At 42.8% G+C, this 24,150-nt stretch overlaps 1 protein-coding gene across 6 annotated transcripts in view; it reads left to right on the top strand.

The window, feature by feature from the left end:
• Positions 1-4,510: 4,510 nt before the first annotated feature.
• CAST (calpastatin) overlaps positions 4,511-24,150 on the top strand; it is a 125,299-nt gene continuing 105,659 nt past the window's right edge. For 2 of the 6 annotated variants that reach the window (XM_055429450.2, XM_055429449.2), the window contains exons 1-2: positions 4,511-4,843; positions 22,177-22,239. In XM_055429450.2, coding sequence (XP_055285425.2) covers positions 4,775-4,843; positions 22,177-22,239 — 132 coding nt within the window. In that variant the 5' untranslated portion in view covers positions 4,511-4,774. Of the gene's footprint in view, positions 4,844-5,637; positions 5,790-22,176; positions 22,240-24,150 lie in introns of those variants that run through there. The other 4 variants (XM_055429453.2, XM_055429448.2, XM_055429452.2 and 1 more) reach the window with 3 other exon arrangements.

The following is a 24,150-nucleotide window of genomic DNA, read 5'->3' as shown; positions in this document are numbered from 1 at the left end:
ATGATGTACTCTGCATAAAAGTTAAATAAGCAGGGTGACAATATACAACCTTGACGTACTCCTTTCCCGATTTGGAAACAGTCTGTTGTTCATGTCCAGTTCTAACTGTTGCTTCCTGACCTGCATACAGATTTTCTCAGGAGGCAGATCAGGTGTTCTGGTATTCCCATCTCTTTAAGAATTTTCCACAGTTTGTTTTGATCCACACAGTCAAAGGCTTTAGCGTAGTCAGTGAAGAGAAGTAAATGTTTTCTGGGAGATTCTTGCTTTTTCAGTGATCCAAAGGATGTTGGCAATTTGATCTCTGGTGCCTCTGCCTTTTCTAAATCCAGCTTGAACATCTGGAAGTTCATGGTTCATGTACTGTTGAAGCCTGGCTTAGAGAATTTTGAACATTACTTTGCTAGTGTGTGAGATGAGTGCAATTGTGTGGTAGTTTGAACATTCTTTGGTATAGCCTTTCTTTGGGATTAAAATGAAAACTGACCTTTTCCAGTCCTGTGGCCACTGCTGAGTTTTCCAAATTTGCTGGCATACTGAGTGCAACCCTTTAACAGCAATCATCTTTTAAGATTTGAAATAGCTCAGCTGGAATCCCATCACCTCCACTATCTTTGTTTGTAGTGATGCTTCCTAAGGCCCACTTGACTTCACATTCAAGGATGTCTGCCTCTAGATGAGTGTTCACACCATCATGGTTGCCTGGGTCATGAAAATCTTCTTTGTATAGTTTTTCTTTGTATTCTTGCCACCTCTTTTTAATACTTTCTGCTTCTGTTAGGTCCATACAATTTCTGTCCTTTATTGTACCCATCTTTGCATGAAATGTTCCCTTGGTATCTCTAATTTTCTTGAAGAGATCTCTCATCTTTCCCATTCTATTATTTTCCTCTATTTCTTTGCATTGATCACTGAGGAAGGCTTTCTTACCTCTCCTTGCTATTCTTTGGAACTCTGCGTTCAAATGGGTGTATCTTTCCTTTTCTCGTTTGCCTTTAGCTTCTCTTCTTTTCTCAGCTATTTTAAGTCCTCATCAGACAACCATTTTGCCTTTTTGCCTTTCTTTTTCTTGGGGATGGTCTTGATCACTGCCTCCTGTACCATGTCATGAACCTCTGTCCATAGTTCATCAGGCACTGTCTATCAGATCTAATCCCTTGAATCTATTTGTCACTTCCTCCGTACAGTTGTAAGGTATTTGATTAGGTCTTACCTGAATGACCTGTATCTTCCCTGGGAAACAAAAATTTCATGTGACTTGCTGTGTTGTGATAGTCATTTCTCTGCAGTGATCTTGAACCAAACGTGCACTAGCTCAGTGGTATGCCTCTACTTATAATATGTGCAAATAAAAACACAGCAGAAGTTGCCATATATGTTTTAAATGAGCTTCCCGAGATCCTCAAGTGGTGGTCATGGTATCAAAGTTCCCAATTCCTCACCAACTACAAGAGAAAGTGAAAACATCAATCTTCTTCTTCTCCTTTTTTGAAATTCTTCTTTACTCATAATCATTAATGTGATATTTAGCTTGTAATTTTTCTGCTTATATGAGTTCTGACTCTTGAGCAAAGCCTGAAGGCTGAAGCAATTCATTCTCTTACAGATTTTGGTATCAACTGTATCATGAGCACACTGTGACTGTTTAATAATAAGCTAATATGTGGATTGATTACTCTTGAACTTGAACCAGTGGCTCTAGTCAGGTGGGTGGGCTCCTTCTTATTTCCTGATCTATCCCCACTTTGAATGAAATGTTCCCTTGGTATCTCTGATTTTCTTGAAGAGATCTCTAGTCTTTCCCATTCTATTGTTTTCCTCTATTTCTTTGCACCGATCACTGAGGAAGGCTTTATCTCTCCTTGGAACTCTGCATTCAGATGGGTATATCTTTCCGTTTCTCCTTTACCTTTTACTTCTCTTCTTTTCTAAGCTATTTGTAAGGCCTCCTCAGACAACCATTTTGCCTTGCTGCATTTCTTTTTCTTGGGAATGGTCTTGATCCCTCTCTCCTGCACAATGTCACAAACTTCCATCCGTAGTTCTTCAGGCAGTCTGTCTATCTGATCTAATATTGAATCTATTTCTCACTTCCATTCAGGGAGTTTGTGATGGACAGGGAAGCCTGGCATGCTGCAGTCCATGGGGTCACAAAGAGTCGGACATAACTGAGCGACTGAACTGAACTGAACTGATCCCCAGTTTCTTCTAACCACGACCTGCCAGCCAGTCAGCCAGCTCAAGCCTGCTTTCCCATCTTATAGTCCCCCAAACCCACAGAACTTCAAATTCCCAAGGTATGTTTGTATTTATTCACCCACTGTGTGTCTTTCAATGCCACCCAAATGATCATGTGTTACAAATGCTATATGACTTCAGCTAAACTCTTAAGTCCCTGGAGGGCAGGAAATATGTTTTTTAACCTTTATATTGCTCCCTCTACAGTCCTTTTCATCGTGCTTTACATGGAAGCCTTTCGAATATGAAACTGGCCAGTTTATTTTTTATTTTTGGATGCGCTGGGTCTTCATTGCTGCACACAACCTTTCTTTAGTTGTGATGGCGGCACTACTCTTCACTGTGGTGAGTGGGCTTCTCATCGCTGAGGCTTCTCTTGCTGTGAAGCACAGGCTCCAGCTGCATGGGTTTCAGCAGTTGCAGCCTGTGGGCTCTGTAGTCATGGCACATGGCTTAGTTGCCCCATGTAGCGTGTGAAATCTTCCTGGACCAGGAATCAAACCTGTGTCCCCTGCATTGACAGGCAGATTATTATCCACTGTACCACCAGGAAAGTCCTAAGTTCAATTTCAATTCTCCATTAAAAAATAACTCAGATTTTAATGGGAACTGTCCTTCCAGAGTCAGAATAATGTACTCAGGGATGCTGAATCTAGGCCCTTTAGGATCCTGGGAGAGGTGGTTCCAATTCCTGGGCCTGGAGGTGGGACCATTATATCACCCCTTTCGTTTTACATTTGCTTAAATTACTGTAGGTGTTTGAGCACAATCATAAAAGCATTTTTCACATTTATGACATATATTCTTTAATTGTGAATGTAACTGATGCCACAACCAGTTTTTCTTGAATGGGCAATCATAGGCCCCATATCCAAGTTGATTCAAATTATGTATAAGTTGTCTTGTGAAGTGAAAGTCACACAGTCGTGTCCAACTCTTTGTGACCCCATGGACTGTCCATGGAATTCTCTAGGCCAGAATACTGGAGTAGGTAGCCTTTCCCTTCTCCAGGGGATCTTCCCAACCCAGGGATCAAACCCAGGTCTTCTGCATTGCAGGCAGATTCTTTACCAGCTGAGCCACAAGGGAAACACGTAAGTTGTCTTAGGTTCATCCTAAACAGCACTTCCTGGTTTGGGGCTGTGAATTATAACAAGCCTGAAGTGAAATGTTACAAGCCAGACTAGAAAAGGCTCCTCTGCAGTGATTGCCTGCCTGTGGTTGCTGCTGGTTTGTGACGATCCGACAAAAGTAAAACTGTTAATGCTGTTTTTTGGAAATACCAGATACACAGATATTTCCTTTAAGAGGAAATGCATTGAAATCGTCCCTCCCTGCTTTCCCCCATGAAGAATGACGCTAGTCGGTCCCTTGAATAAAGGTAAGCCAGAATGCCCAAAACGAGAAGGGAGAAGGAAACAAGGATTCCATTCTGCCAAGGTCCATTCAGCATGACCAGTCTTTCTTTGTAACCTGCACCCCCTCTCCCCAACTGTCTGAAACGCAGCACCACAGACAGCAGTGACCCCAAGGCCCACATTGTCAATGCCATGGCAGGGTTAACAGGTTTTCTTCTATCGGATCTTCACAAACCAGCAGCAACCACAGGCAGGCAATCACTGCAGAGGAACCTTTTCTAGTCTGGCTTGTAACATTTCACTTCAGGCTTGTTCTATTTCACAGCCCCAAACCAGGAAGTGCTGTTTAAGATGAACCAAAGACAAAAACAATCCGGCCACCTCGCAAACAAAATTCAACAGCCTCCTGAAAGGTTATGGGGTTTAAACTTGGGACTGTTCTTAGGTTTTGATTGGAACTTAAGGCTTCTTCCACAGGAAACATCATTGCACTTTCAAAACTACCCTCCACCGCATAAAGTGGCATAAAACATACCGAGGCCCGTGTGTGTACACACACACACACACACTCACAACACACGAAGTCACACATAGACCAATTTGTTTCTGCAATCTGCTTCCTTATCCAGAGGGTTCAGGCCCCAGGGCCATCTGAGTTGGTAAGTTCTTCTCCTGGTTAACCCGGAGCAGACTGCAGAAAAGCTGTCTAATTCTTGAGATTCTTAGGGAGGGGGGCTTGAGGTGTAGACGGGGCCACGCCCCGGTTCCGCTCTCCTTGCACAACTGCAAGCCAAGTCTAGGCAAGTTGGAGGAGGAACCCCGCCACCTCCAGCCCCTCCTCCCTGGGACCCACTGGGGCACCCAAGGAGACCTCGGGTGCGGTGGGGTGGGGGTGGGGTGGGGTGTCCCTGGAAGAAGATACGGGATCAGGGTGTGAGCTGCAAACAGGGCGTCCCGGGCCGCTGCTGCCCGGGCGCAGCCAGCTGCAGGCAGGAAGGGGAGGGCCCTGCCCGGCGAGGGGGAGCCCCCGCGGGTCCGGGCTGGGTCGGAAAAGCTGCCTCACAGGCGCGCCCGCCAGCCCCTCCGCGCCCTCGCTCCCTCCCAGCGCTCCCCGGCTCGGGCCTCCCTTCCAGGCTCCGCCGCGCCCGCCCGGAGGCAGCGCTCGCACCGGCCTCGCCATGTCCCAGCCGGGCCCGAAGCCCGCCGCCTCCCCGCGGCCCCGGCGCGCTGCCCGCCACACCCAGGAGGTGAGTGGCGCTCCTACCGCCGGACTCGAGCGCGGGGAGGATCTCGGGGCCCCCCGAAGCCGCGGGTCCACCTCCAGAGGGGAGCTAGCCTGCCTGGCCTGCTGCCCCTGGGCGCCACCCCTCCCGGGCCCGGAGAAGCATCTGGAGAGAGGGGCGTGTGGACTCAGAACCTGCCTCTGGGCAGGTGACTGGAGGGGCCCACGGATGGCCCTGGGTCCCTGCCAAGTGCACTGGGCGCGGCGCAAGCCACACTGGAGTGGGCTTCCCTGGTGGCAAAGCTGGTGAAGAATCCGGCTGCAATGAGGGAGACCTGGGCTCGATCCCTGGGTTGGGAAGATCCCCTGGAGAAGGGAACTGGCTGCCCACTCCGGTATCCTGGCCTGGAGAATCCCCTGCGCTGGATAGTCCATGGGGTGGCAGAGTCAGGACACGACTGAGCGACTTTTGCTCACTTCTCACGCGTTGGGAAAAGTTGGTGGATGAGACGGGGGTGGGCGAGAAGCGTATGAGGGTAAAAGGAGAATGAAGTTCATTTGGGACCCCCCCGGCATTCCGGAGCCTGTAGGACATTTCAGCAGAAAAATTGGGTCTTCCGCGTCCAGTCCAGGCTGCAGGGCGTGGCTGCCTGGAGCAATAACACTTCTTCCCTAAGCAGCTTTGAGCCAAACCGGCGGGGCGGGGCGGGGCGGGGCGGGGCGGGGTCAACCGGGGGCGGGGTCAACCTGAGGGGCGGGGTCGGTATAGGCCCCGCCCAGCTGCCTTGCCCACCCCCTGACAGCCGTGGGGCTTGCAGAGCTCAGCCCCAGCCAGGTCTGCGGCAGGTGGAGTGCGAACCCGCGGCCCCTTGCTGCGCTGCACCCGTGTCCTCGCCGGTCTCTCGAGCACATCCATCTCTCGGAGCACATCCATCGTCGCCATGGCATTTGCAAGCTGGTGGTACAAGACGGTAAATAGGAGCGATCGTCCCTGGGCAGGACTGGGAAGGGAATGTGCTCCTGGGCTGTAGGCGAGGTCGCTGTTCAGGATTTTGCGAGCAAGGGTTGGGGAACAGGTTGTGACCTCCTCTCAGACCTTCAGGGGAGGCTCCGGGAGAGGCTGAGACCCACCCTGCTGTGGTATGTGGGAGCCGGCTCGGACATGCACGTGCTAGTCGGCGTGAGTTCAGGCTCACAAGTTGAATGGCACAGGGATTGTTGCTGGAGGAATTCTGCCCTCGGACGCGGATTCCTGGATGAACACGGACTCAGAAAGCGCTCAGCTCTAGAGTTTGTATTTAACTCTTAAGTAAAGCGCAAAACTTTCAGAGGCGTGTTGTTGGGCGTGCATTTTCCAGCGCAAAGTAGAGAGTTAACCAAGATAGTGGGGCGGGGCAAGGAGAAAAATCCCAAAGCTCCAAGGAACATAAACGAGAGGGAGACTCTATACTTTATTGCTTGGATCGGGGCAAAGATGTTCCATTTATTTAATGCACTGAATGCTTGTCCAGCCATGTACGTGTGATATCCAGTCAAGCTGGTACTTGTAATGTTTTGAACAAAGAAGCATGCTTTAATATAATATTAGGATGCTTTCCAAAAATAATAATACACATAAGTCTTGTTGACAGAAAGGATAGAAATATTTATATCCCATTGATTTATGAAGAGAATTGAAAAAAATAGTGAAGTACACCCTTCTCTCTCGTCATGTGGTACTGGGAACAGCAAGAGTGTTGTAATCAGACACTCTTTAGAGAGAAACCTTGTACTGGGATCAGTAAAATGTCCCCTTTCAGTTGCCATTCACTAACCATCTACTGTGTGTCAGACTCAGTATTAGCCTCAAAGGAGAAAATGAGACAGAATTTGTTCTCTTTTTTCAACCGGGTTTCCACATCTATAGAATGTGAATGATAATAGGTACCACATAAGGGTTGCTGAAGACTTATTTCCTGAATAAAAGTACCATACCCATACATTGTTAATGACAGAGAATTTCCATTTCCCTAGAGATTCTTCTTCATGAATGCTTCCTTCTCCATTTTCTGGGTTTTTTTTAATGTAGCATCCTATCGAGGTGCTAAGAGCAAAAGTTTACTTTGAGTCATTATTGTCCTAAGGTTCTTATCAAAATGCACCACATGAATTATCTGCAAATATCAATAACAGTGGTTCAGAGCTAACATCACTCTTCTTCCAAATTCATGATTCTTTAAAGGAAATTGTGCTGGAATATTGGGATGAAAATAGTTTAAAGGTATGTTTTTAACCCTATTATGTTCAGGCACAGTCTGACATCTTTGTTGAAACCTCTCTTATAATCCAGTGTTGGAACTATTCTAAATTTTCTTTTTCTGCTACTAGGAACCTCCTAGAATCAGCAACCTGCCAGTGATGAAGCTCTAACTTTTCCCTAAGCAGAACTGTTCAAATATAGTGTGAACCATATATGTGATTTTAAATTTTCTGGTAGTCACATTAGCTGATAGAGGAAATTAATACTAACAACATATTTTAATCAGCCCACTATATCATAAATGGTATTATTTCAACATGGAGTCAATGTGAAAATCATTGGGATATTGTAAATTTTCTTTTTCACTTTCTTCAAAATCTGGTGTGTATTTTATACTCAGAGCACATCTCAGTTAAGTGCTTAATGGCGTGAGTGGTTAATGGCTATTGTATTAGGCACTATAGCTCTAGACGTTGGTTTCTAACCACTTTCCTTTGGTGGCTGTGAGGGGATGAACACAGCCATTTTGAGAGTTAAATGAAAGTTGTGGACCACTTTCCCACAACAAAATATACGAACACACAGTACACAGTAGACCATCTATAATCCCTTAAAGATCTATGGAGCCAATTTATATATGTGTATACACACATATATATGATTTATATTACATGCTGTTAAATATAACATTTATGCAGTTTATTAATACAAAAATTTTATACAAAAACACTATATAATGCATATCTGCATATATGTATATCATGCTTCAATAAGTCCTATAATTAAAATGTCTTTACTGAGATCCTTTAAATACTGAGAAAGATTGTGAATGAGCTAACTTTAAAAATTCAGGCAGAATAAGGTAAAATAATTGAAGGATGTATCTATGATGTGTTTTGTTTAAGGGACTGCTACCTATAAAGCCAATCAGTGAAAGGCTTCGATGTATATTTTCCCAGTGAATACTATGAGTATTATGGATCTGATCTTTTGAAGAACTATGTGGTTTTAGTAAAAAAAGCAAACAAAAAATTTACAAAGCTAGATTTGAAGAACATCTGATGACCTTCATAATGATGAAGCATGAAGAAGAGTACATTTGGTTGGCTGACACCAGTAATCATATTCCTGAGTCATAAGTTGACTCTATTAGACCATGTTAATTAAAGATGCTTCTTAGCCTAATTAGACCTATCGGTCCAGTGGCAGAGTCATCTAGGAGCTCAGTCATTTGGGAGGCCCCGTCATTGTGACCAGCCTGGGAAGAGTGTCACAAACCTTCCCTGGCAGGACAGACCACTTGACTGCAATGACTTTTGAGAGTAAGGAATGTAAATTATAGATTCTGCAAAAAGGGCACAGCACCGTCACCTTCTGCCCCGCCCCCATCCCTCCCCCGCCGCCGTCTCCCAATTGGTTTGCTTCCCATTGCAGATAAGACTTAAGAGTACACCTGATGATATTATTCTTTAATCCATTGTGACACTTCCCAGAAATTTAATTGTATTCTATAAATACTTTTTAAAGAATGATGTAGCTTGCTGGTGGTGGAAACAGTGGGTGGCCGCTTGAGGTTCCAAAGGTAATTAGTTCTGAGTAGACTATCTCAATGGAGTATAAAACCTCTAAGCAACCTGTCTTTGCTTTGGTTTTTTTCCTTGAGGTTTTTTTTAAAAAAATTATTGTGGTAACACACAGAAAATGCACTGTCTTTACCATTTATAGCTGTAAAGTTCAGTGGAATTAAATATTCATAATTCTTGTGCGACCATCCGTCTAGCTTCAGAACAATTTTTATCTTGCAGAACTGGGACTCTATACCCATTAAACAATACATTCTCATTCAATTTTCATATCTACATTTGAACGCATGGTCCTATATTCCAGTATCTGTGTTCCTTATCATTTTGATTGTATTATGAAAACATTTAACCTGAAATGTACCCTCTTAACAAATTTTTGACTATGCAGTGCATTGTTGTTCACTGTAGATACAATATTCTACAGCAGATCTCTAGAGCTTATTCATTTTCCTTGACCACAACTTGATGCCTGTTGATCAGTAACTCTGCATTCTTCCCTCCCCTCAGTCCCTTGCCAGCCATCATTCTACTTTCTATCTCTATGATTTTGACTATCCTACACACCTCAAATCAGTGGAATTTTATAGTCTTTGCCTTTTTGTAACTGACTTGTTTCACTGGACTTCCCTGGTGACTCAGGTGGTAAAGTGTCTGCCTACAATGCGAGAGACCCGGGTTCAATCCCTGGGTGGGGAAGATCCCCTGGAGAAGGCAGTGGCACCCCACTCCAGTACTCTCGCCTGGAAAATCCCATGGACAGAGGAGCCTGGTAGGCTGCAGTCCATGGGGTCACCAAGAATCGAACACGACTGAGAGACTTCACTAATCCCTTCAAGATTCATCCATGTTAAAGCATACATCAAAATTTTCTTCCTTTTAAGGCTGAAATACACACACACACACACACACACACACAGTGTTTCGCTCATCCGTACAACCGCTGTGGAAAACAGTAAGGTGGTGCCTCAAAAAACGGCCGTCCGTGGAAGCAGCCCAGGTATACCTGACGACGTCGCTCTGGTCCTGTCGGCTCTGTTTGTCATTGTGTTGGTCACTCAGCTGTGTCTGACTCTTTGCAACCCCATGGACTGTAGCTCGCCAGGTTCCTCTGTCCATTGGCTTCTCCAGGCAAGAATCCTGGAGTAGGCTGCCACGTCCTCCTCCAGGGGATCTTCTCAACCCGGGGATCAAACCTAGATCTCCTGCATTGCAGGCAGATTCTTTACCGTCTGAGCCACCAGGGACACCCTGTAGGCTCTATTTGCTTTAATCATTTTCCTTTCTGTTCCCCAGACTCTATAATTTCAGTTGTCCTATTTTTGATTGCAATGATTCTTTCTTCAGCCTCAAGTCTGCCTTTGAATCCCTCTAGTGATTTTTTTCATTTCAGTTATTATATGTCTCCACTCTAGAATTTGTTTTTGGTTTCTTTTTAGATTATCTATCTTTTATTGGTATTTCCATTTTGTTTATGCATTGTTTTCTTGACTGTCTCCCCACTTGCTTTAATTCTTTGAGCATCTTTAAGGCAGTTGTTTTAAAGTTTTTATCTAGTGTATCTACTATCAGCTCTTAGGGACAATTTCTGTTTTTTATTTGTGTTTTTTTTTCCCTTGATTGGGCAATACATCTCTGTTTCTTTGCATGCTTTGTGATTTCTTTTTTTTTTTTTTTTGGTTGAAAACTGGACATTTGAATCATTGAAAGCTTTGGAAATCAGATTCTTCTCTTTCCCTAGGGTTTGCTGTTTTGTTTTTGATAATGATGGGCTCTTTTTGTGCCAAGGTTCAGCCAAAAGTGTACACTTAAGAGCTTCTCGGGTCTTTTCTGATTCTGCACCTCTCCCTGGGCGTGAGCGATCGTGCTCAGAGTGCAGATCCGCGATATTTGGAGGGCAGAGTCCGCTTTGCTTGCTTCAGTGCACACGTGCTTGCTGTGAGTTGTGTGTGCTCAGTCACTCAGTCCTGTCTGACTCTTTACGACCCCGTGGACTGTAGCCCGTCCAGCTCCTCTGACAACTGGATTTTCCAGACAAGAATACTGGAGTGGGTTGCCATTTCCTCCTCCAGGAGATCTTCCCAACCCAGAGCTCACACCCACGTCTCCTGAGTCTTCTTTACCCCGAGCCACCTAAGCTGTGAATTGGGGACGAGGAATGGGCACCTGCTGCTGAGCAGAGCATTTTGCAAATTAACCAAAACTTATCGTTTAAATGTTCCCCTGGAAGTTGCAAGTCTTTGATGGACTCAAGAGCTTCATAGTAGTTACATCAGACAGGTTCTGCCAGGGAGATTTTGTTCCAGGTCGGGGGATGGATTCCTGGTACCTCCTACTTCATCTTCCCAGAATCTTCCCTTTAAATTGTGTTAAGGATTGAAATCCTGTTAGTGTGATTCTAAACCTCTCTTCTTCAAGTTGTCTCATTTTCTTTTCATAAAAAAATGACCCAGAAAGCTTTGCAGCTACCATAAAGAAAAAATATCCAGTGTCTTTCACTTAAGAGAAGTGTGAAATTACTAGATCCAGTGAGTACCATCTATGTAAGTTGCTTCCTCAGATGGGAGAGTCATTAACTCCAGAAGAAAAAGGATCTATAGTTAGTTTTCCTAAAATTTATGGAATTCCTTCTGACTGTGGAGAACTTATAGAACATAACTTTGGTAAAGGCCAAAGATGTTCACAGTTGCTTATTGCCCACCTACTGTGTGTCCTGTTTTGAACAGGGTGCCCTGGACACAGAAATTATCCTGATGGTCCATTCCTGGTCTTCTCTTGCATTTTTCATAGATAAAAATCACAAGCACAGCCTAAAGACTAGTACAAAAGTAGCAGAGTAGCTATTTAAATTCTCATGGCATCATCTTTGACTCAGAGGAAATTCAAAAAGCCTTCCTACAGTGGAACCCCTAAGCTAAACAAGGCAGAAGGAAAATCAATGTTGTGAAAACTGGGCAAAAAGGAGTGCCCTTACACTGCCACCTGGGTGTATCCACTGGAATGTTAAAATGTTAGAGAAAAGCAAATGGAGTTCAAGGAAACATGAGGATTTCAGAATTATACATATGCAGTTAAACCTTAATTTGTGTCTTCTTTTATATGAGAACCCCAAAGAAGGTTATCCTGTATCTCTATAGTTTGATAACAAATGTTTTTAGAGAAGCAGGAAGATATCATGCATCACACCTTTCATTTACTTACTTTAAATAATTATTCCTCCTATAAAACCTAGCACACAGCGGCTTCTCACTGATTATTTTTTTAGTAAAGGAATTTTTCCTCTCATACTAGCCTTCTCCATTATTTTGGGGTTTTCAGTATTAAAAGCAAGTAAAAATGGCTAGGATATTCCCTTTGTGTGACTCTGTTGTTGTTCAGTTGCTAAATTGTGTCCAACTCTTTTGCAGCCCCATGATTTGCCGCCTGCCAGTCTCCTCTCTCCATGGCATTTCCCAGGCAGGAATCCTGGAATGGGTTGCCATTTCCTTCTCCAGGGTATCATCCCTTCCCAGGGATCGAACCCATGTCTCCTGCATTGGCAGGTAGATTCTTTACTACTGAGCCTCCAGGGAAACCCTTTGTGTAACTTTAGGGAGATATAAGCTCTTCAGTTCAGTTCAGTTCAGTCACTCAGTCATGTCCGACTCTCTGCGACCCCATGAATCACAGCACGCCAGGCCTCCCTGTCCATCACCAACTCCCAGAGTTCACTCAAACTCATGTCCACAGAGTCGGTGATGCCATCCAGCCATCTCATTCTCTGTCGTCCCCGTCTCCTCCCACCCCCAATCCCTCCCAGCATCAGAGTCTTTTCCAGTGAGTCAACTTGTCGCATGAGGTGGCCAAAGTATTGGAGTTTCAGCTTCAGCATCAGTCCTTCCAACAAACACCCAGGACTGATCTCCTTTAGAATGGACTGGTTGGATGTCCTTGCAGTCCAAGGAACTCTCAAGAGTCTTCTCCAACACCACAGTTCAGAAGCATCAATTCTTCGGCGATCAGCTTTCTTCACAGTCCAACTCTCACATCCATACATGACCATTGGAAAAACCATAGCCTTGACTAAGACGGACCTTTGTTGGCAAAGTAATGTCTCTGCTTTTTAATATACTATCAAGGTTGGTCATAACTTTCCTATCAAGGAGTAAGCATCATTTAATTTCCTACTGCAATCAGCATCTGCAGTGATTTTGGAGCCCAAAAAAATAAAGTCTGACGCTGTTCCCATGGAGTGATGGGACCAGATGCCATGATCTTTGTTTTCTGAATGTTGAGCTTCAAGCCAACCTTTTCACTCTCCTCTTTCACTTTCATCAAGAGGCTTTTGAGTTCCTCTTCACTTTCTGCCATAAGGGTAGTGTCATCTGCATATCTGAGGTTATTGATATTTCTCCCGGCAATCTTGATTCCAGCTTGTGCTTCTTCCAGCCCAGCGTTTCTCATGATGTATTCTGCATACAAGTTAAATAAGCAGGGTGACAATATACAGCCTTGATGTACTCCTTTTCCTATTTGGAACCAGTCTGTTGTTCCATGTCCTGTTCTAACTGTTGCTTCCTGACCTGCATACAGGTTTCTCAAGAGGCAGGTCAGGTGGTCTGGTATTCCCATCTCTTTCAGAATGTTCCACAGTTTATTGTGATCCACACAGTCAAAGGCTTTGGCATAGTCAATGAAGCAGAAATAGATGTTTTTCTGGAACTCTCTTGCTTTTTCCATGATCCAGCGGATGTTGGCAATTTGATCTCTGGTTCCTCTGCCTTTTCTAAAACCTGCTTGAACATCTGGAAGTTCACGGTTCACATGTTGCTGAAGCCTGGCTTGGAGAATTTTGAGCATGACTTTACTAGCTCTTAAAAAGATTCAAAAATATTTAAAACTTTCTTTTAGCACAGAGACAGAGAGAATAATATCAACCCTCCTCTTGTACCCATCACCTTCTATAATTATCAACATTGTAACATTGTGCCTAACCTACCTTATCTATGGTACTAGAAGCCCCACCAACACACACACCCCCCACACCCTTGAAGTATTTTATAGCATGGGAATTGCGCAATAAGTGTTATCCCTGTGACCAACTTGGTGTTTGTTGTTTGAAAAAATGAGTTCTCTATTCCCTGTGTACTTTGTTTCCTCATTTTTAATATGGCAATGTGAGACTAATGTAATAGTGTCATGAGGTAGGCAAAGTACTAAACATAAACTTATCAGATGAATCTTGTTCCTTCCTACTTATGGCAAGTTAAAATCTAAATTCCCTGCTATATTATTTATAGCCGTAGAAAATGAAAGCTGAAACCTTTGTTTCTTCTCATATTCATTTTATTGTCTCATAATTCACCATGCCAGTGAAAAAGAAGGGAGTGAAATGACCTTTACTGTGTTCTTAAAATGAACGAGCCAGTGGACCAGACTCCTCATTAACAGTGGATCAGGCTCCTTCTCAGTTGTTTCATACGTAAGCCAGCCCCTGGGGTAGGCATCATGACATGCATTTTACAAGGAGAAAACAGAAAGTTTAAATTATTGGCTCAAAGTCTTGTAGCATTTCAGACCCACATTCCTCCTGTCTTATCCGAGTTTGGGAAATGGAATGGAATGCAGGGAGCTGGTTGCCAGGTAACAGAAGAGGCTGGGAAGCCAACTGGGGTGGATGAGGCAACACAGGGGTTAGAAATCTAGGAAGCTGCTACCATTCCTAGACTGGAGGGGAAGCAGGATCATGCTGCAGAAGCTGAAACCACTGCTGGCCTGTCCTTCAGGAGGCCCCCATGGAGGCAGCCATCACACATTGCTGCTACACCAACTGCCCGGGCTCAGGGCAGGGAGTCCACCCTAGGGCAAGCAGGTCTACATAGGTCTGCACCAGGGAGCCTGTTTTAAAGCAAAACCAGCTTTCCATCTTGAGCCTTATGTTTGTTTGCTGAACATTCTTGTTTTAGAAAGCAGAATACATGCAAAAATAGATTTTTAAGGGACTTTGCAGGAAATCCAATTTGCATATCGTCTCTTAATTTTTCAAGCTATTTTTTTTCAGTTTTAAAAAAAGTCTTTTACCTCGTCTACTAACCTGAAAAGAGCAAAAGTACTTCTCAAGGAATGTTTAGAGGTTTGTGGAAATGCAGTCATCAGTCAAGAATTGTTTGTCGGACCGCTACCACAGGACTAGGAAAAAAAGAATTTAATCTACCATCTGGTTGAGCAGGCAAAATACACATTTATGAAGTAATCAGTAAGCAGGAGCATATATAATAAAGTGCTGATTGGTTTGCTGTACTAAGAAAATAGAAGCTTACATGCAACGTGAACATCTGATGTGCCATGAGCAGGACAAGGCTCAGAACTCGTCAGGAAATACTGGGTTAAACAAAGGGCACTGGGTTCCTGCCTTGAACAGTCGGTTCACCCAGGAGGCCCTGAGCGGCCCTGGCCTGTCTGACTTGGGGGAGCTCCCATGGGTGCTGACTCAGTGGGGTGATTGGAGGAGTGGAAACCTCCACTTCCTGTCATGGTGCCCACAGAGCTCCTCTCCAAGCAGTGGTTTCAGTCCTAGCTGGATGTTAGCTTCAGCTGGGGAAGTTCAGGGATGTACATCAGTCCCCAACATCGCCCTGGATAAATTAAATCTGAATCCCCGGACTTTAGCTTAAGTGTTTCCAAAAGTGCTTGGGTACTTGTGACCTGCACTGAAAGATGAGTTGTTGTTCAGTCGCTAAGTCTTGTCTGACTCTTTTCGTCACCATGGACTGCCGCGCACCAGGCTTCCCAGTCCTCCAGCATCTCCCTGAGTTTGCTCAAGCTCATTTCCATTGAGTCAGTGATGCCATCCAATCATCTCATCCTCTGTCGCCCACTTCTTCTCCTGCCCTCAGTCTTTCCCAGCATCAGGGTCTTTTCCAATGAGGTGGCCAAAGTACTGGAGCTTCAGCTTTAGCATCAACCCTTCCAATGAATATTCGGGGTTGGTTTCCTCTAGGATTAACTGGTTTGATCTCCTTGCAGTCCAAGGGACTCTCAAGAGTCTTCTCCAACGCCACAGTTCGAAGGTATCTATTCTTTGGCGCACAGCCTTCTTTATGGTCCAGCTCTCACATCTGTACATGACTACTGGAAAAACCGTTGCTTTGACTATACAGACCTTTGTCAGAAAAGTAATGTCTCTGCTTTTTAATATACTGTCTAGGTTGGTCACAGCTTTTCTTCCATGGAGCAACCCACAGCTAGAAGAAGGCTTTTTGATCCTTAGGGAGCACCCCTACCCCGCCCTCCCCAGCAAGCCTTTGTCTTTGTATGCAGCAGTGGTGCAGGGAGGGAGCTAAGGAGCATGCACCAGGCTCCAGAGGGCCCTGGGATTATGTTTTATTCTTGATTTTGCCACAGCTGTCACTGGACGTGCAAACATTGATCCCATCAGCATTCCCCAAATTGCAGAAGGAAGATCTTCCAGCTGTTTTCACATAATCTTTATTATTTTCTTAAACAGCTTTATTTGGATATAATTCACAATTTACCTTTTAAAACATACAATTCAGTATTTTTAATATTTTATTATTGAAAGTGAAAGTGAAAGTCGCTCAGTCATGTCCATCTCTTTGCGACCCCATGGGCTATAGCCCATGGAATTCTCTAGGCCAGAATACTGGAGTGCGTAGCCTTTCCCTTCTCCAGGGGATCTTCCCCACCAGGGATTGAACCTAGGTCTCCTGCATTGATGGCGGATTCTTTACCAGCCGAGCCACAAGGGAAGCCCCGTTTTATTATTAACTCAGCATTATTATTTTATTAGCACTGAGTACAGAGTCCAAGCATCACTTTAAGGTCATTTTACAATGTTTCTGTCACCCCCTAAATGAAACTCAGTACCTTTTTTTTGGTTTTAAATCTAACAAAGGCATATCGGAAGCACACTAGCGTTTGATGCTCTTTCACAGCTGAGCTTAGGCTCGCAGAAGCTCAGTTTTTGTCTGGTTTCCTTCTCTTCTAATATGTGTAGAAGTTTGAGCTTCATCTCATCCTGTGACATATACCCTTGTCTCTGAGTGTGTCAGGGTGTATCTGGGTAGCACTGGGGAGGCGGCCCCTTTTTGCTGCAGAGTCAAAGCCTGGCGCTGGCATACGTCCTTAGCTGGGTGGGAGTGCAGTGCCAAGCTTCACTCTCCTTGCTCCTGTTGATTTCCCGACACGTTTGTGAGATTGCTAGGGCAGAAAATTGCATGCATATTAATGCCATCTTCTAGAATGAGGACAAAGGACAGCTATGCTTACCAAATATATAATGATGCCAGGAGGTGGAAACAGATTGGAAAATTCTTTTTGAAACAAGACCGAAAAGCCCTTTATCTGATATTTTCTCTGCCTCTAAACTCCTGTCACTCTTGTTCTTTCATGTGTTTTCATCTTAGCTCCTGGCCTCCAGGGCCTTATCCTCCTAATGAAATGTCTCCTGCTTTAGGGCCGGCATCCTGCACTTCCTGTCTTTGCTCCTGTCCAGCTCCTAAAACATCCTAAAACAGGATGACACTTTGGTGTTGTGTGTCTGATTAATTTCATTAAAAAAAAAAAGAACAGTTTTAGAATTGGAAGGTTTTATCTGGGTTTTGTTGATATTTTTGAGTTGCTTTCCTTTTAGAGCCTTGGATTGAGACTTTCTTGATGGGCATCGAAAGTTTTCAGCTGGCTGTTAACTAGCCGAGTCTCTGGCCTCCAGACTATAACCCACACATGTAGCTGACATGTCGTGTGATTGAGGAGGAGCTCACGTCTCACAGCTTATTTCTTTATCAATAAAATGAGCTGCCAGTCGTGTCCCTAGAGTTTTTTACTGCTATGGCAGTCAAGGAGACCACAGAGAGGAAATGCCCAGCGCTGGGCTCACAAAGGAGATGCTTAGGACATGTTAGTTTCTTTCCACTCTCACAGAAAGGTCCCCCCTGGATATTTCAGGTTGTGGTTCTGTTCCCGACTCCTTCCCTTTTCCGTGTTTCTCTCAGCTCATGCCAACCCACCACCTACATGCAGTGATGGTAGACAAAGGTTCCTCTCTTCGCTCCTTGAGACACTTGCTGCGGGTTCCTGAGCTGGATCAAGTCTGAAGTGTGTAATTTCCAAACATTTATTTCATCAGCAGAATGGAAAGTATGTGGAAAGTACACGGTTATTCCATGAATGTAGAAATCAGGCACTTTGAGTCTCTCTCAATGAAAAGATATAACTGATTTTGTATCATTAATAAGCTTCCCTGGTGACTCAGATGGTAAAGAATCCACCTGCAGTGCAGGAGACCTGGGTTTGATCCCTGGGTTGGGAAGATCCCCTGGAGCAGGGCATGGCAACCCACTCCAGTATTCTTGCCTGGAGAATCCCCATGGATAGAGGAGCCTGATGGGCTACAGTCCATGGGATCTCAAAGAGTTGGACACGACTTCGCGACTAAGCACAGCACAGCACTAGCTACTGAATATTGAATAAGCGCCAAGAAATGGTCAGGGCAATGATTCACTTATAAAGTTTCCATTTACTGGAAATTGAATGGCATTAGGTAATTCTTATTAATTCTGTTAGAGTTTTGTTAGAGTGAGGATGTATTGTAATTATAGAGGAAAAAGTCCTCAGTTTAAGGACATGCTTGATAAAATGTTTAGAGGTAAAGTCTCAGAACATCTACAGTTTACTTTCAAATGCTGGTACATATGCAAATATATGTAGATTATGTGTCTGTCCATAATATATGTTGATATGGCAGTGTATGGCAACAATAGTTAATAGTTATTGACTCTCAGTGGTGGGACTATGGCTATTCATTGTATTTTTCTTTCAAGTTTTCTGTATGTTATAAAATTTTTATAATAAAAAGCCAGGTTAAAAAAACTGGAAAATATATAATCCTGATAGTTCCTAAAAAATGTTGCCGTTTCACTGTGTGATTTTTATATTGTTATACTTACTCTGTTGAGAGCGAATATTTCTTTTGAAGTTAAAAAATGACAATTCTTACAGTACATAATTTTTATAATTTGTCATTAAAATTCAGCATTTTAAAAAACATTTGCTTTTTTAAAACCTCATTTTGTAAAACATATTTAAAATAGACATTTTAAGCAAAAACTAGCATTTGTTATATATATATGTATATACATATATATATATATCCCTCTCAAACTATTATTTGGAAACTGTAATTGTGAGGGATTTTGAGCATGTCAGTGGAAGCAAGTAACTGATGATGTTGGTTAATCTGGAGGACTACAATTTTGAATACCAGGGAATCAACTTTATAAACGTTTTGTAGTAAGACATCTATCTACCTTTATTTTAAAGAGAAAGGCTGTCTGCATGTTTACCATCGGGTAAATCATAATGTATGTTTGCCACCCGAGCAAGAAGCAAAGTGGGACCTTGCCCAAGACAAGAGCAAGTTGCATGTCTGTATTCTCATTTCTGAAACGGGACTTCACATTGCTAGTGCAAAGAATCAGCCTACCAATGCAGAAGACTCAGGAGACTCAGGTTTAGTCCTTGGGTTGGGAAGATCCCCTGGAGGAGGAAATGGCAACCCACTCCAGTATTCTTGCCTGAAGAATCCCATGGACAGAGGAGCCTGGTGGGCTACAGACCCTGGGGTCGCAAAGAGTCAGACACAACTGCGCAAGTAAGCACATTTCTAAAATGGAGTAATCGTACTTCCTAAAAGCAAACAAGGCTGTATGTTCAGTGTGAATGCTCAAACAGTGGATATTCTTGTGACTAGATATTACCTATATCTAATCTGAAAAATATATAGAATTGGTGATAAGAAATGAATGTGATATCATGGTTCTAAATTTACCAGTTCTGAAAGGAGACAAATTGAATAAAGTTGTGTCAGGTAGACCCATCCCTCTCAAATTCTCTCTCCAAACAGTGAATAATTCTTTCCTTTTGCTCACCAGTTATTCTTAAAACTTATCAATTGCCATTTAATTCTGACATATATATGTGGGCTTTTAAATGGCTCTTGTTTTTTCCAGATTCTTTAATTTCTCAATACCTATTGCTCTCAACTGTGGACAAACTCTTTTTTTTTTTTAACACACACCACATCTTCTTTATTCATCATCTGTGGATGGATACAGGTTGCTTCCATGTCTCGGCAATTGTAAATAATGCTGTCAATGTAAGCATGAACATTGCTATTGTTGCTAGGTTGTGTCCAACTCTTTCGTGACCCTATGGACTGTAGCCCGCTATACTCTGTCTGTGCTTCCCTTGTAGCTCAGTTGGTAAAGAATCTGCCTGCAGTGCAGGAGACCTGGGTTCAATTCCTGGGTCGGGAAGATCCCCTGGAGAAGGAAATGGCAACCTGCTCCAGCACTGCCTAGAGAATCCCATGGACAGAGGAGCCTGGTCCATGGGGGTCACATGAGCAGGACACAACTTAGTGACTAAACCACCACCACCTCCTCTGTCCATGAAGCTTCCCAGGCAGGAATACTGGAGTGGGTTGCCATTTCCTTCTCCAGGGGTAGACAAACTCTTCACTAGGTCATCTGGGTGAAACAAGCCCTGTAGAGAGCTTCATTCACCAAGCTTCTGCAGTCTGCCTGCTTTTCTGTGGGCAGAAATTCATGAGAGGTTTCTGTTTGGGAGAAAGTTTTCCATTTGTGAAAGTGATTTATTTCTAGTTTTTATACAAGGAACTACTGAAAGGTTTCATCCAAATGTCTAATATTGCTTAGCCTTTTTATTTTACAAAAATATCTGTTGATATGATTTAAAGAAATATTATCTTGTTTCATTTATCATAATTCATTTATCAGTGGGCTAGTTGCTAAGTCATGTCCAATTCTTTTGATCTCATAGAGTATAGCCCACCAGGCTCCTCTGTCCACTGGATTTCCCAAGTAAGGATATTGGAGTGGGTTGCCATTTCTTTCTCCAGGGGATCTTTCCAACCTAGGGATCAAACCCAGGTCTCCTGCACTGCAGGCAGATTCTTTACCGACTGAGGCATCGGGGAAGCTCTTATCCTAGTCTAGAGACAATAGATTTGCTGTCAGAAAACCAGCTTTGCAAGCTTTTCTCATTTACCGGGTGTATGTTTTTGTGAAAAGCGCATCACTTGACTCTTATTCTTAATTTTTTTTAATCCATGAAATCACATGAGCATCTTTTTTTGTATCAGATAAAAATACATATGAAAGTTCCTTGTAAGTAATAAAAAATGATAAACATTATTGTTATTACTGTTATTGCCATTCTTTTTAATTTGAATAACTTAAGTGACCTGCGTATCCAGGTTTTGGTTCCACTTTAGGGAACATAATGGGGTTTTATGGTTCAATTTAACTAAAGATGATGGGGCTAAGACCCAATAGTGAGCTTTTCATTTTCTTGTATTTAGGTTCCTTTTCCTATTTTATTGCGTATCCCACTTTATAAGAAACAAAATAATTCTTTGTCCCTAATTTTCAGGAACATAAAATATTTTCCTTTCTCAAAAAAATTCAAGAATGAGAACTTCCCTGATGGTCCAGTGGTTGGGAATCTGCCTTCCAATGCAGGGGGTGGGGGTTTGATCCCTGATGGGGGAACTAAGATCCCATATGCCATGGGGCAACTCAGCGCCACCCCAGCAACTAGAGAGGCCACACACTTCACCTGAGACCCAATGCCACCAAAATAAATAAATATATTTTTTTAAACTCAATAATCTTCATGGCTTCTTTTATCTTATCAAGCCAAATAGCATGTAAACTACTTGAAGCTTTTGTATACCACATAAAAATACTTCCTTGCCAATGCAGGAGATGTCAGAGAAAGATGTGAACTGGCTCCCTGGGTTGGGAAGATCCCCTGGAGGAGGGCATGGCAACCCACTCCAGTGTTCTTGCCTGGAGAATCCCATGGACAGAGGAGCCTGGCGGGCTGCAGTCCATGGGGTTGCAAAGAGTCAGACATGACTGAAGCAACCTAGCATGCATGCAAAAATACTTCCATTCATCACCAGTGTTCTAGAGAGAAAAACAATTCTGATTCAGGACATAATGAAATTCTAAAGCCATAGGTAATGAGCGTTGCAGGTATGGTCTTCCCAATGCACGCTTTACCTTTCTGTGTTGGTAAATAGACAGAACTCCAGAGAATTTCCTCCCTTGAGTTCATGCTGAACTGAGGCTTAAGTAATGGCTTCGGCTCAACATGGTCCTCAGACATCTCATCTCCGTGAGGAACCAGATGTCGCCTATGCTGGCAATTTGGGCTTTGAAATTTCAGGAGGCATTTTGTAGGAGACGAGATGCCGCCTTGGCACCACCATCAGATCTATGTCTGGTTAATTACAGACTTACTTTCTGCATCCTAAATAAACGTCTGTAGCTTCCCTCTATTTTTGAAGGCCACCTATGTCGATGGAGAATTATTAACAGTTCTCAGGAGGAAGATTAAAGGTGTCCTTGTTTTTATAGTCTGTATATTTAGCTCTTTGGGATTAAAGTCACTATTATATTATCTTGTATCACCTCCCTCTATTAAATGTTATCTCTTTTAATATTTTTACAGCATGTCAGTGGAAAAACCAGTGGATCGCCTTCCAAGTCAGGAGAAAAAAAAGGATCAGATGAGGTAATTTCTACAATACTGAATTTTCATTTTCTCTTGTTTTTAAATTGTGAGTTCTATCATGAAATAAATAATGAGGTACCAAATATCTCCTACTATAATGTTGGCAAATTTAGTTTTAACTAAGAGCTGCTTCAATGCTATAAGTGGAAATCATTAAACATAAATGAAGTGTTCCTCAGAGAGTAACTATTTCCTCTAGAAATAGTTTTCATTTAGGAGTAGAACTCAGTTATTTAGGGTGTTGTCTCTATAGGAATTGGTGAATCTTAACTTTTTTTTTTTTTTTTTTTTTTGGTTAAACAAAAACATACTGAAGGGAAACCAAATGCTACTGTTGAAAAGGAAATCTTTTCTATGAGAGTCATCGTGAAAGGAGAACAGTGATAACCTGGACTAAACCAGTCATTCAGGCTCATAAACAAAAGGAGAGAAAAGGACTGTTTTTATTTGGTTCCATCCTGTGGAAATAGTACTGAAAGCAAGCCTCACTTTGAGATGGGTTGTCTCTGAGTCCGTGAATTTCTCCTTTCACTGAACGATACCCCATTACGTTCACTATCAGCATCATTTGGTCTGCGTGGAAGGGTCGTGTGAAAGTGCTAGCCTCTGAGAGGGTCCTAGGCGTGCTTCCTTTTGCTGCTTTTTACATTTTAAATCTCAATGGAACATTCATCTTCATTCAGGAGAAATAATTATCATTATCCACCCCAGTTTGTAAAAGAGCCAGGTCCTGAAAGGTACCTGGAAATTTAAAAAGCATAAAGTAACCATTTTATTTTTCTCCCTTATTAACATGCTTCCAGAAATCTAGCTTCTCTTTCTGCTTATTTTCTGCAGTTTTGAAATATTCCATATATTTCAGTATATTCAGTATGAAGGGGGCCATTATGACTAGAACTTGCTATGAATTCTGCACTGAGGTTTAGTCCTCAGCTGTCTACTATTGTTTCCATTACCAACACCCAAGTCAATATAATTTAGATTATTTCTTACCATGCAAATCTGCAGTGAATATTTTTGTTTCCATGGAAGAAAAATTTCTTTAGTTAAATTATTTAAACTTTTTTTCCATAGGAACAAGCCAACTTTTACTATCATGAAGATCTATGTACCTAGTATCACTCAGTTCCCCTATCAATCCTACTCTTTAAATATATTTCCAGATAAGTTATCTATCAAATAGGTTTCCTGTTGAATTAAGAGACAACTACTATAGTGTCTCTTTATTGTCCAGATCAGGAAATAATGTTTTTAGATGTTATTCTTTATGTTAATATTAATCAAAAACAATTACACAAGAAAGGAAATCTTCCAGTTCAATCAAGTGGATAGTGACCTAGTTCTAAGAATCCTAGGTCTTAGAGGATTATTCTCAACAATTACGTTTTTATGTGGAAGCTTAAATATTATGTCTTGAACGTACAGATATCGTTGGTTAAGGCAGCAGCTGCTCACCCAGAGTTAGATCTCTTCTAATATATGGACTATAAAACGCCTCATTTTCGTTTTTATAAAGGGCTTGGGAAAATTGATATCTGAAAACTGTTATCAGTACAACCAGAGGAGGATTTGAGACTTCTGTGTCTGTGTGATGACTGGGCTTGCAGTTCTTTGAAACTGAAAGGCTGAGCTTCCATCTCAGGAGGAGAAAGAAAGAATTTTTCTTTTTTTTATCAGCAGTTCAAGCAAGTCTGACTTTGTTTCATAACATGTCTGGGAAATTCAGATTCACAGCTCTTGTGTTTGTGCCAGAACCTGGTCATCTGGGTCTGTTCTGCTCCACCCCAGCTGGCTGACAGAGAGAGGAGAGCCAGGCTTTGCCCTGCTCCCGTGACATAACTCACTGCAGAGATTCAGATAGCCTGAGACTGAAGACCGCTTATTATCTCACCAAATTCTGGCCGTATCTGT

This window comes from Moschus berezovskii, chromosome 8 (assembly GCF_049115385.1).
Source record: "Moschus berezovskii isolate FMDL1 chromosome 8, NW_MosBer_1.0, whole genome shotgun sequence".
Lineage (NCBI taxonomy): Eukaryota > Metazoa > Chordata > Mammalia > Artiodactyla > Moschidae > Moschus > Moschus berezovskii.
Note: the sequence above shows the minus strand (reverse complement) of the source record. Positions and strands in the feature narration are given on the sequence as shown.